At 42.8% G+C, this 18,259-nt stretch overlaps 3 protein-coding genes across 9 annotated transcripts in view; 1 reads left to right on the top strand and 2 right to left on the bottom strand.

Annotated features, from left to right (window-relative positions):
- Positions 1–57: 57 nt before the first annotated feature.
- On the top strand, positions 58–5,640 carry IFT20 (intraflagellar transport 20). 6 transcript variants are annotated; one of them, XM_077836877.1, is made up of 5 exons: positions 58–250; positions 1,872–2,032; positions 3,319–3,404; positions 4,893–4,996; positions 5,180–5,640. In XM_077836877.1, exons 2-5 carry the CDS (start codon positions 1,906–1,908, stop codon positions 5,259–5,261), a joined length of 399 nt encoding a protein of 132 aa, XP_077693003.1. In that variant the 5' UTR covers positions 58–250; positions 1,872–1,905; the 3' UTR covers positions 5,262–5,640. The 6 variants fall into 6 exon arrangements, with proteins under 6 accessions (XP_077693003.1, XP_077693002.1, XP_077693001.1 ...); XM_077836876.1 differs by having other exon boundaries at positions 1,869–2,032; XM_077836875.1 differs by lacking the exon at positions 58–250 and adding an exon at positions 265–360.
- Positions 5,641–6,350: 710 nt separating this feature from the next.
- On the bottom strand, positions 6,351–11,664 carry TMEM97 (transmembrane protein 97). Its single transcript, XM_077836874.1, has 3 exons — positions 11,530–11,664; positions 9,515–9,659; positions 6,351–8,681 (listed from the first exon to the last, which is right to left on the bottom strand). Exons 1-3 carry the CDS (start codon positions 11,650–11,652, stop codon positions 8,431–8,433), a joined length of 519 nt encoding a protein of 172 aa, XP_077693000.1. The 5' UTR covers positions 11,653–11,664; the 3' UTR covers positions 6,351–8,430.
- A 4,749-nt stretch (positions 11,665–16,413) lies between these two features.
- The window catches only part of NLK (nemo like kinase), a 111,462-nt gene continuing 109,616 nt past the window's right edge, over positions 16,414–18,259 (bottom strand). For both annotated transcript variants that reach the window (XM_077836992.1, XM_077836991.1), the window contains exon 11: positions 16,414–18,140. Coding sequence is in view for 1 of the 2 variants with exons in the window: in XM_077836991.1 (XP_077693117.1) it covers positions 18,086–18,140 (55 nt within the window). In the remaining variant the exon portion in view is untranslated. The remainder of the gene's footprint in view (positions 18,141–18,259) is intronic.

Genomic DNA, 18,259 nt, shown 5'->3' with positions numbered 1-18,259 from the left:
CACGCGCCAGCGCTGCCTGGAGCCGCCCCTCGCGGGGGGCCGAAACCCGGCACCGAACAGCGCCCGCAAGGCGCGGGGCCCGCTCCGGAGCGCGGGGCCGGGTGGGGCAGGGGCGAGAGCCGGGCGCAGGAGGAGTCCCCGGGCTGGGCCCCGCGAACCCCGCGGCCGGAGCGCGCCCCGCCTCCGTGCTGTCCCCCGTGGGGCCTACAGCTCCCAGGATGCACCGGGCCTCCCCCCCACCCCCTGAATGGTACGTTCCAAGGGGGAGCGGGGGGGACACCCGGGCAGTCGCCGTGGCAGCCAGAGGCCGCAGTGGGGGGCGGGGGGAGCGCGGCGGGGGGGGGCGCAGGAATCTGGCAGGTAAATACCAGCGGCCGGGGGGGGGGAGGTGTTCCCGGACGCCTGGGTTCTAATTCCAACGGGTTAGGACGCTCCACAGCCTGGTCTGTGCCCTCCCCCAGCCCTGACCCAGCCAGCCTCAGAAGCAGCCCCGGGAGGTGGGGAAGCAGCTTCCTCCCCAGATACAGAGGGGAAACTGAGGCACGGCTCAAGGGACTTGGCAGCTGTCAGGCAGCAGGTCGTTGGCGGAGCTGGGGACAGAAGCCAGGAGTCCTGATGCCCCTGCGCTACCTACCTGCCCCCCCCCCCCCGTCCCAACCTGTTCTGCGACAGCCCCCCTCCTTTCTGCTCCCTGAGGAGCTGGGGTTGGGGGGAGCAGGATGGGAGGCGGCCCGCCAAGGCTGCATCTACCCCAAGAGCTTTCTGCAGTTCTCCCACTGCTGCTCTTCAACGTGGTCTGGGACAGTCAGCCCCCAACCAGCCATCTCAGCCCTAGGCACAGCAGACCACAGGGTTGACAGGAGCTTGATCATCATTGCTGTGGGGCGGGAGCTGCACCTGGGTTAGACCAAGGGTGGGAGAATTGCAGAAAATCATTGGTGGAGACCGGGGGGGGGGAGCACTGCCTCTGATGTTTTCTTCAAGATTCCCAACCCTCCCTGGAAAGTCTAATGTTGGGGCAGGAGGTCTGCCCCCTGAGGAGGAAGGCTGGAGGTGAGCTGGCATGTGGAGGTAGTTAGAAAGTGAAGTTCTGCCTTGGGGCGCATTCCCCTGGCAGGCTCTCAGTTACTGCATTGCACTCAGGAACATTTCTTGGCCTTGCTCTGTCAACTTGTGATGGCTCCTCTACTCCTAAAGGCACCAGGTTCTGCTCAGAGTCTCAACCTCTGCCATGCAGGGATCAATTCATCACACACGTATCCTAGAGACTTCCAGCCCTTGAGACATCAGCTTCTTGTCATAAGGTGGCACAAGGATGGATTAAGTGCTGATTGGCCTGGCTCAAACTCCCACTCCAGGGAGAGAAGCAGCTTTGGGAGAGCCAGGGCCCAGCTGCTGCTTCTCATTGCATCATAGTCCAGTTTCCCCCATGTCCCCTGTAATCAACCAGCTGCCGGGGCTCAAGTGAAGAGTATCTTACTGTAATTCTTCCTGGGCATTGGGATGGACCTATACAACTTTGTGTTTTTAAGGTTCTGTCTGGCTCTGGAGTCTCTGAGCATGAGTTGAAAGTGGCTGAGAAATTTACAACTGAAAGTAACTTTTTTTTTTTTTAAAAACAGACCCTTGTTTACTTGTTACAAATAATAAGTTGTGGTTTAGCCAGTCCCGGGGCCGTGTGGGGACGGGACTAGTAATTGCTGCACCTTTGTGTGGGTCGTTTTAAGGGACATCTTGAATCATATAATAATGTTTTTCCTCCCTTACCTCTCTGGCCACAATCCCATGAATCGTTTCCATGGGTAGCTGCTGTGAATTTAATGCTCTTATTTGCATGCTGTTCACTTCTTTCTCCCTTTATATGCAAGCAGCTTATTCTGCGTTGTATCCTGAAGCGAGACAGAGATGGCCAAAGGCATTCTAGGAGATGCAAGTCTTCACTTTGATGAGCTGAATAAACTACGAATTTTGGACCCTGAGGTTGCACAACAAACAATTGAACTCAAAGAGGAATGCAAAGCTTTTGTGGACAGTAAGTTCTTTCCCTTTTATTGGCTCTGCCCAGGTCAAGCTCTCAGCAATACTAAATATCAGGTCTAAATACTGCTTTTGCTGCTGGGTGGCCTTTTACTACCTTTAAAAGAGTCAATCTAATGACAAAATGGAAATAGTTACCATTCACAGATGGAATTTTGATACAATACCATACGTCCATCCCTAGCTCAGCTCAGTTAGTTTTGTCATCAGATTGTTTGTTTGAAAACGGGCACCCAGTAAAGAGTAAGAGCAGTGGAAGAAGAAAGGATGCATTCACGGAGTCTAAGCCAAGGGTCTGCTTTTGTTTTTAGAAGTGTTTTTGTTAATTGATAAGCTGATAGCTTGTTACTTCTGGCTTTTCACATCAGTTACACACACAGCATCAGGGGACTGGACTAGAGAACCCCTCGAGGTCCCTTCCAAACCTGTGATTCTATCCATGCTCTTCAGCGGTAGTTCCCTGTAAAGGAAACCAGCCCTGGAGCTCAGTTTCTGCCTGCCAAGCTGCTTCCCACAATAAACCCTATGTATGAAACGCCTGATAATATTGATATTTTCCCCCATACGCAACCTTTGACAGTTTCCAAACGTTTTCTGAAGCTGACAAGTCAGTACGGGCAGTGAGTCGAGTGTGCAGACACTATTGCATTGTCTTCTCTCAGCCAACACAGTCTTTTTAACCGGGTGGAAAAAAGCTATTACAGTGTTAGATTAACTTCTTTCTTGTGAATTTTAGTGTCTGACCTGTGCTCATTGGTTATAAGCTAATGAAGGCAGAGACTTTGATAATTAAATGTGCTGTTATTGTAAAATTCCTGTCTCCATCACATGTAATAAATACTTTTTCCGATATAGGAAAGGAGGGTTTTTTGGTAGGTGGCTGGCTGAGTTTCTATTTGCAATGATTATTTTTGCTGCTGGGATTTTCTGGTATGTTAGGGCACCTATACTTGTATAGGCATCTCTTTTTAAATTTAGATCTGAATCAATAAGAATATAGGCAAGTCAGGCTAAGATTAGATGTCCTAGTAGGAGACAAGAACTCCGAACCTCATCAATGCTTAATGGCCTTTCATTATATTTTCCTCTTCATCTTTAGTTTAAGATCTTCATTGCTACTAAACTTAACATATGCCGAATACAATTGATTTTAAAAAGGGTTAAGACTATGAAACATTAAGAAATCCAGGCTAAAAAGCACGCAAATGCGATAGAAAAAAAATGTTTGTGTCCTTTCGGTGAATACTTTTAGCTTAAATAGCACCACTTTTCCCTTTGCAGAAATTGCAGAGTTTCAGAAAATAGTGGGTAGCTTAATAGAACTTGTTGATCAACTAGCAAAAGCAGCTGAAAATGAGAAGATGAAGGTACTGTACATTTAATTATTGGCCTATGAAGTACTCTGTCCTTTACGATACACAGACAGCCCCTGCCCTACCTACCGTACGATCTAAGCAATCTAGCTATTTATTCAATTGGTATGATCCAGATTGTTTTAGCAAAAAGAAAAGGAGTACTTGTGGCACCTTAAAGAGACTAACCAATTTATTTGAGCATAAGCTTTCGTGAGCTACAGCTCACTTCATCGGATGCATACTGTGGAAAGTGTAGAAGATCTTTTATACACACACAGCATGAAAAAATGGGTGTTTACCACTACAAAAGGTTTTCTCTCTCCCCACCCCACTCTCCTGCTGTTAATAGCTTATCTGAAGTGATCACTCTCCTTAATGTGTATGATAATCAAGTATAATGGCCCAACTTGATTATCATAGGTTTCAGAGTAACAGCCGTGTTAGTCTGTGTTCGCAAAAAGAAAAGAAGGACTTGTGGAATCTTAGAGACTAACCAATTTATTTGATCTTCTACACTTTCCACAGTATGCATCCGATGAAGTGAGCTGTAGCTCACAAAAGCTTATGCTCAAATAAATTGGTTAGTCTCTAAGGTGCCACAAGTCCTCCTTTTCTTTTTGCGAATACAGACTAACACGGCTGCTACTCTGAAACCTGAGATTGTTTTAAGGATCTTTTCGGTGGTAGAGCAGTTAACACCTGTCTTTGGATTATCATAGTTGTCTGTTACCAAGGGTTTAAAGGACTAGTACTAGCCAGTGGCACACAAACAAGCAAGCTCATTAAAGTGTCATATCATCCGGGTGCTTGTTTTTTCCCAGCCCTGCAGCTTATTTTATTTGCATGTAAACAGCAGATTCTGTCTTTCTAATCAGTATTTTCCTTCCACCAGTTCATTCAGTGGGGCCAAAATTGAGTACGTGGGCCATTAAGCGTCGGCTTTTGATGTGTCGCCATGGGCAGTGCCATCACCGAATACACCTGGCCGAAGGAAGCGGCTGATTAGAAAACAAAGAGCTTTTACTTATACACCTTTGCTAGCTACTTTTGTGAATGTTCTTGTTGATGCACATGTAGAAATACGTGCCACTACGATCTTTTTCATAGGTCAGTCTAGAAACAAGCTTGGACATTTGGTGTGGTTTTTTTTTAGAAAAAAAAGTCCCACAAACTTACTTATATTGGAAAAAGTTCAGAACTAATGGTTAATTCTGAGCTTACCTGTCCCTCCCTTGCCCCAATCAATCCAGTGGTCAAGTAATATTTCTAGACCTGGCTTTGCCTTTTGCACTCCTGTGACCTTGTGCAGCTTACTAACCTGGGTCAGTCAGAGTAGTGAATAGTTGAAGGGAAACTCTACAAAGATACGATATTCCTGAAGTCTAATTATTAAAACCACTTGGAAAGTTCCCTTGTTAGAAATGATACAAAATTTGTTAGAAATGACAGTGGTAAACAGTGATACAGCTCTGTTACTAAAAGCCAGTCTTGTTTCCATAGGCAATTGGTGCCCGAAACTTGCTAAAGTCTATAGCGAAGCAAAGAGAGGCTCAGCAGCAGCAGCTTCAGGCTTTAATAACCGAGAAGAAAATGCAGTTGGAAAGGTAAGCTAAGATGTTACATGAAGCCGCAACCAGCAGTTTGGTTTAATATTTTAAAAGGACAGAGTCACATTTGTTATGTTACTAACTTTATTAATATCACTAGTTTTGTGGACTAGAAATTCAGCCCCAATATTTAAACTCTAAGTACAGGTTGTAACCATTCTCTCTCTCTATCTCTTTCAGATACCGAGTAGAGTATGAGACCCTATGTAAAATAGAAGCTGACCAGAATGAATTCATTGACCAATTCATTTTTCAGAAATAAAGGATTTAAGACCAACATCAGCGGACTTGGCAAACTTGTACCTTTCCAGTATCCTGATGGTTCTCAAATGTGCAGTTTTGTATTGTGTACTAGTGAGCAAAGCAGCGTGGGTAAGGGCAAAACAAAAAATGAGTTTAACGCCACTCTGTGAACTTACATGAAAATGGCAGAAAGGAGGGGTTTTCCGCAGATGTGTAAATAAGAAGAGTTCTAACCTGTCTCTTGTTTTTAAAAAATTTGTACGGTCCCCGTAGTTTGAATTCATTTAATCTTCGAATGGACACTACTGTTGCTATATTACATGGCTCCTTTGTTTGTTTGTTTTTGTTTGTTTACAATACTTTGAGATCAAGAAATAAATTATTGTTTTTAGAAGTTGCTTTATTTTCAGATTTGTTTTGGACCTGCCAAGAAGCAGCTGCTCGTGTTATTTATATAATTAAGAGACTATTTTCCTTAGATTTAACTAGTTCACGGGAGTGTCACATGAATAGTTTACTGAATACAGCTTTTCATGTCTACAGTCACAAAATACAACATTATTAAGGACCAATAGCTTGTTTTTATTTGGACTGACAGAAGAGAATTGCTGTCCAGTAAAAAAAAAAAAAAAAAAATACACACAAAGGCAAGTTTGTGACTAACAGAACCCACCCATGACAATCCCAAACTGGAAAACATACAGCAGAATTCAAGACAGATTATGCCTGAGGCTCACAGACTCACATTCAGAACAGCAGGTTCCTGGGAATTTTTAACAGTGCTCTAAGCTGCCAGCCTGAAGTCTTTGCGGCATGAGCAGACGTTAACGGTAAACAGATTTAGACAATGGATGCCTAAAGCTAGGTTCCAAAATCAACATTTAGATACGAGTACGAATGGCCTGATTTCCAGAAGAGCTGAGCACCCACAAATCCTGTTAAGGCAGGGATGGGCGAACTTTTTGGCCCAACGGCCACATCCGAGTTGTGAAACTTTATGGAGGACGGGGTAGGGAAAACTGTGCTTCCCCAAACAGCCTGGCCCGACCTACTTCCCACCCCATGACTGCCCCCCTCAGAACTCCCGACCCATCCAACCCCCCTGCTCCCTGTCTCCTGACCACCCTGCCCCTGAACCTCCGCTCCATTCAACCACCCTCTGCACCCTGTCCCTTGACTCCCCCTCTGCCCCTTATCAGACTCTCCGCCTCACCACGCCCCTCAGAGTGGCAGAAGCTTGCAGCCACACCATGGCCCTGCCCTGCCCAGCAGGAGCAGTGGGCCAGAGCATTGGCATCACATCATGCTGAGGCTGCAGGGGAGGGGACGGGCCAGGGGCTAGCCTCTCTGGCTGGGAACTCGGGGGACGGGCCAGGGGCTAGCCTCTCTGGCCGGGAACTCGGGGGACGGGCAGGATGGTCCCACGGGCCGTAGCTTGCCCACCTCTGTGTTAGGGTCAACAGAAGTTGCAGGTGCTCAGCACCTGACACAGAAGTCAGGCTGCTTATTAAGTGCTTAGATGTGGAGTTGTACACCTACCTTTAGGCAACCAGGCATGAAACTGTCGGCCTTTGTAATTTAGACCCTGGCACGCGGCTGACAGAATAGTCCTTGACGTCATGAACAACTGATGTTACCACCATTTCGAGGCTAATGCTCAACCTTTTGGAAGAGATTTGGAACAGAAGACCAGCCCGCTTGTCAGTCTGTGTCAAACTGGGCTGCATTTGTGCATTTCATCCCAGGTGCGGCTCCTTCAAGTGGCAAAAAGGAGGACACAGTGCCACTCAGGTTTGGCCCATCTGCCCCTCCGTAGATGGAAATGAAAGGTGGGGGACAGGCCACACCTAAGTCACGCTGCAATGCCCTGCACCAGGTCACACCAGCACTAGGTTTGGGGGCCCTCTCAAACGGGGGGCCCAGGGCAAACTGATGAAGTGAGCCATAGCTCACGAAAGCTTATGCTCAGATAAATTGGTTAGTCTCTAAGGTGCCACAAGTCCTCCTTTTCTTTTTGCAAATACAGACTAACACGGCTGTTACTCTGAAACCTGCCCCTCCCCAGGCAGTCCTGAATGGGGGAAATGTTCACTTCAACTGAGATGGGCTTGGGGTCAAAGCAGGCCAGCCCCACAAAACCCAGGACTTTTGGGAGGGATGCTGCAGGTCAGAAGCAGGTGAAATGATCCCTGCTCACACACAATTAGGAAAAGACTTTAGGGCCCTTTGGGAAGAAAGGTGCTATACAAAAAAAGCAGATGTATGTCAAAGTAGGTTACATTTTAGCATTCAGAAATTAGGCAGGTCTTGAAATCTACTCGAACTGGTGATTCGAGTCCATAATCAAAAATGGAGCTGGCACATGCAGACTCTTTAAAAAAGGATCATAGTGTCATTCCAGACGGTAGGCAATGGTATATAAGGGGGTGCTTGAGGGCTTGGATCCAACGTGGCCAGGCACAAAATCAAACATACATAACAAAGTGGCAAGAGTTTTGGCTCACAAGTTCAAAGTTATGAAATCTTAAGACTTGCACAACTAGGTGACGTGGTTGCATTAACATATATTCCGTCAGACTCTTAACTTTCATGGGCCAGTTTCTGCCCCCGGCCATACCTAAGCCAATGGGAGCATGCATATGTATCTGAGGGCAGAATCAGACCCTGTTTTTATGTCTAATAAAAATAATACAGAATAACACCCTCCTCCCTCACAAACTCTCTCTGCTCTCCAGCTGCCTGTAGTTAATTAAGTCATAACACTGCACAATTATGCAGCCTCTGGTGTGTCTTATTTTTAAACAGACGGGGGATCCGTGGTTTCTCACACAGGTATATTTACCATGAGAGGAGAGCAGCTGAAAGGGAGGCAGAACTCAAGCGCAATGCTCTCGTTTCAGTATTGTACGTCAAAGGCTTTACTTCTTTGTTTTGTTCGCACTGATGAAAAACACCCGTTTGCCAGCCCCAGAGAAGTTAGGTCCCTCTAGCCACAGCAGCAGGGGGAATGGCTACTTGTTTTGGGAAGAGCAGGGACTTCCAGCCAATTCAAGCCTTCTATTTGGGACTCATACCGGTGTGAATTGGGGCAGCAAACTGCACTAGATGGGCACTTATCCCACAGGACCTGGACGGACTAGATTCAGAGAACAGATGGGGCTAGATGTTTAGGCTGTTTCAATTCCCCACTAGTTCTTTTTCCTTTTCTCCACCTGGTTGTATTGGGGGCTGTACAACATGGTAAATAGGATCAGAACTGGAATCAGCAAATACGGCACATAGATGGCTAAGAGAGCAAGGCGTTCCTGCTGTGTCTCTGGACCCTGATGCTTGGACGCGGAGAAATCGTGAAACAGAATGTGTGCAAGGATAGGAAATACAGTTGTAGCGACATGACTGGAGTAGATAATTGCTGGAGTCCGTATCCATTTGCAGCCACCTGTATTCGAGGCAGAAAAGTATAATATTTGTTTGAAATAAGAGGGCAGCATTCAACAGCCTTAGGATAAATACACTAAAGAGGGTGAAAGCATGTTGAGATCTACTCATGAAAACTGCTATAAGAGAGTTAGGTATCAACAGAAAATTAACCCAGACTGTACGAGCCTCAATTGCAAAGAGTATATAGTAGCAGGAAAACTAATCTGTTTTGATTAGGTGGAAGAGTGGCAACGCAAGGCATGCCAACTGGAAGCTTAGAAAGACAGGATGCAGATAGGAGTCCTGGGACATCTCTTCAAAGCAAGCTGATAAAATATTTTCATCATCAAAAAAAGACCAACATGCAGACTTGATTCAAGAATTATATTCTTAGGTCGGCCACCAGGTATCACGTAGATGCAGAGTATCCTTATACCCATTTTACAGGGGTTAAGCGACTCGTCCAAGGTCATACAAGAAGCACGTGGCAGAGCCTGGAATAAAAGCCCCATGTCCTAACAGGGCTGTTTTCTCTGCACTGGGCCCCATTACCTAGAAACCTAGGATTTCTGGTTTAAGATAAAGTTGTGGGAATGAAGTGTATTGTGCCAGGCTTGACAAGCATCAGCGAAAGAATAATTTTTCCTGTTTTTATTTTAATTATTTTCCTACAGGCTCTATCCCACACTCCTTACTGAATCAAAACTCCTAGTGAAAAAACAGGACCCCCCCCCCACTTGATGCATTTGTAATGGCTTAAATGTACAGAACAAGCTTTCTCTACCCCTTAAAATTAATATCTGCAACAAGACTGCATGCACAATATTGTTCTTTCATTCTTTCTGTACCAACCTTTTAAGAATGCATAAGCTGCAATGGGAAAGAAAGGCATTTGTAAGAAGGCTTCACAATATACAAACGACTTAAACCATGCAGGGGGCTCCAGCATCATGGGATCTTTAAAGGTAACTGCGTACCATTCTAACAACTCCGTCAGCTTAAGAAAAAAAAAAAACACAACAGTTTAACACGCTTAGCGTTAGCTGCAATGAGAAACATCAAGGCATTTTACGTGACCCATTAAATGGAGCCATCATTACAGCGCGCGAAACCTTTTTAAAGATACAGTCTCATCTTGACACACAAGGCTTCCGCTGTGCGGCTATTAGTCTTAATGGGCATTACGCTGCAAAAGCCTCTCGAAGTGGCGAAAACGCTCTGTACGCAGACATTCGACTCTGCAGCATTTTGTTCCACATGTTCTCGGGGTTATTACAACCTTACACAGAGCCTGCTGCTTCGGACGTGAGCAGCCACAGACCACTCCGGATCCCTTTTTACACGTAGGGAGCAAGCCAGGTTTCGTGGAGAGAGGAAAGATCCTTGAATTCCACTCTTCTTGGCCCTGCCGCTGTGAGGACACGTGGGGCCAGATTTACAATGGTATTTAGGCCCTCCAAGAGGCAGACAGGTGCCTAGTGGAATTTACAAAAGTGACTATGTTTGTACAGCACCCCTAGTCGACCACTAGGTTCCTAGGCACTATAAACAAGAGGAGTTCAATGCCTAATTCACTTAGGTGCTTTTGTAATTCCCACTAGGCCCCTATCTGCATCTTTAGGCATCTAAATACCTTTATACAGCTGGCCCATGGTGTTTAAACAGTCCTCTAAAAAGGTTTTTGTCCAAGCTGACAGTGCAATGAGCTAAATGTCAAATTAGTCTGAATGACAGACAAATAAATGTAAAATGTGGTTTCGTTAGGTGGCCTTTGGTTGAAAGTCTATTGAGATTTGCTAGTTAATTTTTAATTTAAATATGGCTTCTAAAATAGAAGAAGCCTCCTGATTCATTCAAGTAATAATCAACAGTTAAACTGCCTGAGCTAATGACCTCAAGTCCTCATCTAATATTGCTGGATTCAGATTATATTTACAGTTTTCTATCATACAGATCAAACCCTGGTGACAAAAAATGAAGATCTATAAATAACTCGCATTGTACCTCGATTGGTCATATTTTGGGAACCAGTTATCTCACATTCATGGTGGGGTTTTGCACAGAAAACAAAATCATGAGGTCAGTGTTGCATAAGTCACTCAATGAACAACTGTACTCTGCCCTGAACTCTTCCAGTCTCTCTTTCAGACTGTATTCGGCTTTTAAAAAGACAAGACAAACACGTAGTGCTTTCCATATGCAAAAGAAATCTACTATCAAGCAGATATTCAGGTATTTCTAGGCTGGTTAGGTTAGACTTCTGCAATAGCTTAGCATGCTGGGAAGATAAAAGTAGGAGAGATTTTAGCAAGGAGGTTTTTTGCTTTTGTCTGACTTACTGTGTAGATCTAATTGGCAGAGGAAGCTTGCACAGATTTCATTTGATCCTTTGAACCATTTTGGAAGCCAGTTGATTTGTGCCCTCGTGAACTAATCAAAGTGAAATTTATCCTAGTGACCCCTGACTAATGAGCTTGGCACAAGACATACTATCCATATTCATACTTAATACTATGTAAAAGCTAAGTGGTATTGCAAAAAACTGACTCATCGTAGGGCTGTAAAATTAGCTGTAGCTCACGAAAGCTCATGCTCAAATAAATTGGTGAGTCTCTAAGGTGCCACTAGTCCTTCTTTTCTTCTAGTGAATTTGACTCATTAACACTCATTAAGGAGAGCTGAGCCTTTTCTCAAAGATCAGGGTTTTCAAGCCAACTGCTAGGCACAAAGTCATTGCTATTCAAACCCTTTGCACAGAATCAATTCTCCCCCAAACCCTTGTCTCAGACAGTCCCGACTGATTTTGCACTGAGCTGCAAACACACAAAAATCACCATGTCGTTGAGAGAGTCCTGGCAGCTACTTACACTCTGCGGGTGGATGCCAGCCCCAGGTACAAGCGCTTGCAGGTCTATCAGTAAAGTGATGGGAATGTGAGTGAGGAAGTACAGGGCAAAAACCCACTCCAGCAAGCCAGTAACAGCAGCCATCCCTTCCCTGGGGCAGTGCAGCAGCAGGAAGTCAGCTGGTAAGCAACAGACACAACAGGCCACAGCTTTCTCCTGCTCCCATTGGCTGCACTCTCAGGAGGCTTGGTTTCCTGCTGGGACAACTCACAATTTAAAGGGCTACCCATCTGGCTGAAGGCAAAAGACCTCTGCGGTTGGTGCCTTCCCTGAAGGAAGATTCCATTCGACTCAACAGGAGGCGGCCTTACTAGATTTGCGTTACAACCTATTTTAAAGACTTAAAACCGTTTTCATAGCTTGGTGAGGAAAAAAAGAAAGCACGGGTTCGCTCTTTAGAGCTCGGCTCAACAAATTAGATTGTATTCAAGGCCTCGTCCCGCCACCCAGCACAGGATTTAGCAGGTTGCCTTTGAAGCAAGGGGTCAGAAGTCCTCTGTGTGCACATGTACACTATTATGGATTCCCAAAAGGGACTCAGGAGAATAAGTACCACTGACTTTCAATGGGACCTGTGCAGTGAAGTAGCTTAGGGGTGAGATTTTCAAAAGCACCCAGCAGAGAAGAATTTCTGGTCAGCAGAAGAATCACAAGTCGTTTTGAGAAGATGCTCGTATACTCTTGCTCATGTTCATTTCTTTACTTTTACCAGGCCCCCGGCCGAGTCCAATCACTAACAAAGCTAACGCTTTCTGGCTGTCCCATTAGTTAACTTCCTCCTGGATACAAATTTTCAGCAGGCTGACAGGCTTTGGCAAGATCCCAGGAGTAAGAGGGGAGAATGTGTCTAAATGTCCCAAGAGTACTCTGAAGATCTCAACCCTCACGCTAGATGAAGCAGGAGTTTCTGTGTTAGTACCGACGCACTTCCCAGTAGCAGGTTGTGTTCCTGTCTCAAACATAAGTGAGCTTTTTTAAACCTATTAATAGGTTTACTTCAAATCACTGAGCCAGGCTTATTCCCTTCCTGAACTGGAAACTGACTACTTAAAGATCCAGTTTATGTATCAGTTTATTATTGTGCAGTGGTTGTACACATCTTCCCTTAATACAGATAGGAAACAAAGCTTTCCAGAATAGAAATACTACCTGATCGACACTGGTGCCAGATACAGGCTTTTCACAAGGAAGTGACAGCTGACAGCAAAGAGTTATCATATAAACAGAGAATTGAAGAACAGGTGCGTTTCAAGGATCTTAAGATATTCTACTACTACAAGAAATATAAAGTGTAAGGGAGTAAGACTGGGAAAGTCTCTACACAATGGATTGAACAACTGGTTTTAATATTTATTGAAAATTCAAATCCTGTTGGCAGTTCAAATGGGATACTAGATTTGGACACACTTGCTTTATGCTCTGGTGGCATTGTCTACCTGAAGTTGTGCCAATATTTCTACTGGAAAGCCCTTAACTTTTAGGGGGTCTGAATTTTAAACATTTTCTCCCTGTTCAAATGCTACATTGGACCACGTCCTCTTTTGCTGGTATGTCTTCATGGAACTATACTGATTTACATCAACTAAGGATCAGGCTCATATAGGGTGAAATACTGGCTCCAGTGAGGTCAATAGGACCAAGATTTCATTCTAGTGCTGTCTGATTTATAATCAATACTAACCTAATTGTAACTTATGACCAAGTGTACTGTATAGTCTCCCACACACAACATTCGTTAATGCAAGGGACCGGGTCCTCCTGTGTGTGGAGAGAGAGGTTCATACCTGGTCAGGGGCACTGAAGACCAAGCAATAAGCATTATATGTCAATTTTAGTCTCTGCTTGTGTATTCAAGCTGCTGTCTCAGTTTGGGAAGATCCCAGCCCATCTCCACCTCAGAAGATTAAATTCTTTAATGGTGGTGGAGATTTAAATGCAGTTGAACTCAAACATTCAAATTAAGCCAAGTTGTTGATGCAAATAAAGAAAGTGCAGTCACTATATAAGAACGGCAAAACTGGGTCAGACTAACGGTCCATCTAGCCAAGTATCCTGTCTTCCGACTGGCCAATGCCAGGTGCTTTAGAGGGAATAAGCAGAACATGGCAATTATTGAGTTATCCACCCCCTGTCATCCACTCCCAGCTTCTGACAGTTAGAGGCTTAGGACACCCAGAGCATGGGGTTGCATCCATGACTATCTTGGCTAATAGCCATTGATAGACCTATTCTCCAAGAACTTACCCAATTCTTTTTTGAAACCAGTTATAGTTTTGCTTTCATAACATCCCCTGGCAATGAGTTCCACAGGTTGACTGTGCATCGTGTGAAGAAATACTTCCTTGTTTGTTTGTTTTAAACCTGTTGCCTATAAATTTCATTGGCTAACTGCTGGTTCTTGTGTTATGTGACTGGGTAATTCACTTTCTTCACATTTTCATGATTTTATAGACTTCTATCACATCACACCTTAGTCATCTCTTTTCCAGGCTATGAAAAGCAAGCTATGAAAAATATACACTTATGTGTAATTTGCAAATACATACCCAGAACCTACTAAACCTATTGGATTAGCCAATAAGCCAATATAATGCAACTAGTACATGTAGAAATAATGACTAAATCACAACGTAGTAAATTATACAAAATGGTTATGGGCCAGCCCCTAAAAAAACTCTGCAGTTAATTCAAAAAGCCAGTTCAGAAATGTAGTTTCTTTTTGAAAACTAGTTTTGTGGACGAGCTTATCATTGGCTGAAGAAGAGAACAGCTTTGTTCTCTAAGCCAATCAGTATGCAGCCAGCCAATTATATTTCATGATCCATTAGGCGGTGGATACTAGTAATCGACTCCTACACAGTTGATCTTGTCTCTTCAATACTGTTCTCTGCCATAGGCTTGCTTTCAACCAAAGTACCTGCTGGTTGTCTGTGTATTGTGAGCATAGTGCTTCCAATATTTATGTCCATTTTTGCATCTTTTCCTGCCCTTGTTTTCTCCCTTCTTGCCCTCAGGAAACCATCCTATGCAGTTTTCAGAGTAACAGCCGTGTTAGTCTGTATTCGCAAAAAGAAAAGGAGTACTTGTGGCACCTTAGAGACTAACCAATTTATTTGAGCATAAGCTTCGTGAGCTAAAGCTTATGCTCGAATAAATTGGTTAGTCTCTAAGGTGCCACAAGTACTCCTTTTCTTTTTGCATCCTATGCAGTGTATTTGTCAAGTAGCATCTTTGTGGTAACTAAAAGACAGTTGTTTTAAAATTATTTTTCCCATTTGTTAATTCTGCACCCATTATCAGTGCAAATCTAATCAGCGCAAATTTAGCATGAGCTAAAGTCCAAAAGCTTATAGATCAGTAGTGACAACATTGTTTAATCCCTTGTACAACAGGAATTTAAACCGCTTAAAATGCAGCCCAGAAAATTCAAAATCAAGGTCAACGGGTAAGCTAAATTTTAGCCTTACTGGATGCAAAGAGGTATTTCAATACAAATTCCCATTTTTAATTAGTAGTCAGAGTAAGATCTATGCAGAATGGCTAATTATATATTAAATGCTCCACATTTTAGTCCTAGAATTACTATCTTTGTCCCACAGATACAGCACCTGATGCTGCTCTCATTTAATTGTAATTTATGTACAGAACCAAGAAACTGAGGCTACAGAAAATGTTAAAGTCATCACACATTTAAAAACTCTTGCCCTTGTGTGTGCATACTCATTCCTCAGGGTGCCTGTCCCACATTTGGGCCAGTGCAGATATAGATACATAGATGATATAGATCTCAACACGATTTTGTTCCTTGTGTGTTTATTGAGGAGACCCACACTGGAAGCTCTGGCAATTAGCTCCAACAGGCTTTGTACTGATGCACAGTGTGAACATTACGATTCATAACATTATGAAGTAAACCCTTTACAACACTACGTATTTAAGAAGAGAGCAGTTCTATCAGCAATCCATTTCATATCTGCATTTAAAATAACCAGATTCAGGAAAAACGGAAGACCTACGCTGAAGCAGAATTGAGTGAGTAGTGCTGGCTAAACAAAAGACGTACCAAATAAATTAACTGACACCAGTTTAGTGATATCCATACATGAAACAGAAATGTGACCACCACCACCAACTTGATGTTGAAATTTAGCTCATCATAATATGAAGAAATTGAGGCAGAGAGGTTACATGAATTGCCTGAAGTCACTGAGGAAGCCCATGTCAGAGCGGGGAACAGAACCCAAGATCTTCTGACTCCTAGTCTTACATTCAGGCCATGACACCATCCTTCCCCATCTATAAGACTATTCTATTTCTTATGGGTTCTAGCAGCCATATCTATCTAAGTTACTTGCTTGATTCTTTGAAAGTTTCATAACCATGAAATGTGTGGACTGCTTTCCATTCTGGTTTGTTAATGCAGCACTGCTGAATACTGGGCTACGTACATTAGTTGTTTAGAAAATCCATTAAAGCTTTCACTTTGAAAGAATTACGTGGATTCTGCAAACAAAGAAAAAAGAAAGTAGGACCAACCATCCTTGAGTGCATATCTTTAATCCCGCCCATCTAAGTGTAAACCAATTTCTTATTTATCTTCTGTTAACCTGTGTTCTCAGCTTCATCCATGATCTAGCGTTGCAATAAGGTTCAGAAAATAATTAGAATAACTGGATGCTTCATAAAGTAAATCAACTAAACGACCCCCTCCAAATCAAGATGCTTTAAAGTCTTCTCACTTTAAACTATTTCAGACAGCATTAAATCAAGTTTAGAATAACTGAAAAGCTAGCCAACTTTTTTGGGGGAGGTGGAATGAGTCAGGAAATGAAAGGATAACACCACTTTTTCAAATGTCACATTTAATGTTTTCACCACTGTACTTCAAATCTACATTTTACAAAGTGACCAGCAAGTGTGCCACATTAACTGTCCAACCTCTGAGATTTTACCTTTCATACCAGTGTCTTCCTGGGCTCTTTTAATTAAACACGTTTCTCATTCAAGAGAATTGAAATGTTTCAGTTGGTTTTATTCTCAAGAGCCTCATAAAAAACAAAGATATTGCACCATCTTTGTTTAGTAATTCAATGTTTGTTTCTTTCACAGCAAATAATTACTTCATTGAAGTTAAAACTTCCAAACATAACTTACTAATAGTCTCCAATTTCAGCTCAGATCACTCTTGTTGAAAATACTCTGCTAAATACAGATAACTTACAATAACTTTAACAGTTAATTGTCCATAACAAACACCAAGGTTTTTCCCCAGACCAATGCTCAAAATTTAAGACCATCCATTAGTATTTCTTTGTACAGGTGAAAAACAGTCTTCAATTTTCTTGTCTTGTTTTAAATATAAAAGTTGGAAGGGACATTCAAGTTTCAAGTCTCCACACTGAACTAAAAAAAAAATAATAATCATGTGGAGGTAAACAAACCAAGTTGTATACTCCAGGAGGTAGAGGCCTTCAATTTGTGTTCATATATACATATGCACAGAATAATTCAGTGTTCCAACAGAAAAAAGAATTAGCCAAAAAGAAATAAAAGTTATTTACTACTGTGACATTTCAAGACTTCCACAGTTTTGCCTAAAGACACAAACACAATTAACATAATTCCCTATGTGCTGTTTTTTTTTTTTTTTCCTTTTCTTTCTTTCTTTCCTTTTTTTTTCTCAACTGTCCAGTGCAGGAAAAAATTCTCACAAAATTTCACAGACCTAAAATGTGCAAGCTAGTTTCTCTCTATACAGCAATGATGTCAGGATTCTTTGAAATTAGCCCATAAATGGAATTATTTACACACATAGAAGATGCATGCTTGGGGGTTTTATGTAAGAAAGAGCAGAAAAACTTCTAATAAAAATAGATTAAATATATATATATATATTTATACTGGGTAAGGAAACAGAAGTTTATTCTCTCCTAGTCACAAACTCATTCTCTCTACTCACAACATTTGATTTTAGAACAGCACACATTACCATCACAGCTCTAGTGAGAAGCTATTTATAGGATTTGATCATCAGGTGACATGTCCATTCATAGTCTGGTCACGGTCATCTGATGTGACTTCACGATTGGTCGCAATCAAGTTCTCCGTATTCCTTAATTTTAGAAAACCCCAAATCTTCAGGAATGGCTCAATATCAAAATGTATGTCTATCCTTTTTACAATCTCACTTCAATTAAAAAAATCAAAACAAAAAACAACCTCCCCAAATTTGGTTCAATTCTCTGTTTGTTCCGAGCTGAGCCATCACAGCTGCGCCAGAATTCATAAAACATGTGCAACTCTGGGTAAAATATTTTCTTCTAAAAGCACAACCACTTTACAAGATTAAAAGTCTAGTACATCTCTAAATATTATTTGTATCATACAAGTAGTGGTTGTTAATTTAAAACTTCATTAGTAAAATTACAGTACAAGCATGATTAACCTCCAGAATTGCAAATCCCAGACTCCAGTGGAAAGCTACATTACATCTTCAGTAGTATATCATCTTCTACTTTTATTCCCAAACCAGTGGAGATGGCGGCATCTCAGATGGCTGAGCAACAGTGGAACTAGAATATAACAAAAACAGAAAATCAGTGTTCATTAACAATGGGTAACAGACAAGCAGCACAAGAAACTTAAGGTTTGATTGGTAACACCAACATTTATCTCTAAAACTCAGATCAAT

The sequence above is a fragment of the Eretmochelys imbricata genome, chromosome 17 (assembly GCF_965152235.1).
Source record: "Eretmochelys imbricata isolate rEreImb1 chromosome 17, rEreImb1.hap1, whole genome shotgun sequence".
In the NCBI taxonomy this organism is placed as follows: Eukaryota; Metazoa; Chordata; order Testudines; family Cheloniidae; genus Eretmochelys; species Eretmochelys imbricata.
Note: the sequence above shows the minus strand (reverse complement) of the source record. Positions and strands in the feature narration are given on the sequence as shown.

Excerpts from the sequence above, each read along its gene's own strand:
- IFT20 (XM_077836877.1), top strand. The coding sequence starts at position 1,906 with ATGGCCAAAGGCATTCTAGGAGATGCAAGTCTTCACTTTGATGAGCTG. Across the intron at positions 2,033-3,318 it reads ATGCAAAGCTTTTGTGGACA|AAATTGCAGAGTTTCAGAAA; the intron begins GTAAGTTCTTTC and ends TTCCCTTTGCAG. Across the intron at positions 3,405-4,892 it reads CTGAAAATGAGAAGATGAAG|GCAATTGGTGCCCGAAACTT; the intron begins GTACTGTACATT and ends TTGTTTCCATAG.
- TMEM97 (XM_077836874.1), bottom strand. The coding sequence starts at position 11,652 with ATGGCTGCTGTTACTGGCTTGCTGGAGTGGGTTTTTGCCCTGTACTTC. Across the intron at positions 9,660-11,529 it reads CTGGCATCCACCCGCAGAGT|CTGACGGAGTTGTTAGAATG; the intron begins GTAAGTAGCTGC and ends TTTTTTCTTAAG. Across the intron at positions 8,682-9,514 it reads AGCTTATGCATTCTTAAAAG|GTGGCTGCAAATGGATACGG; the intron begins GTTGGTACAGAA and ends CCTCGAATACAG.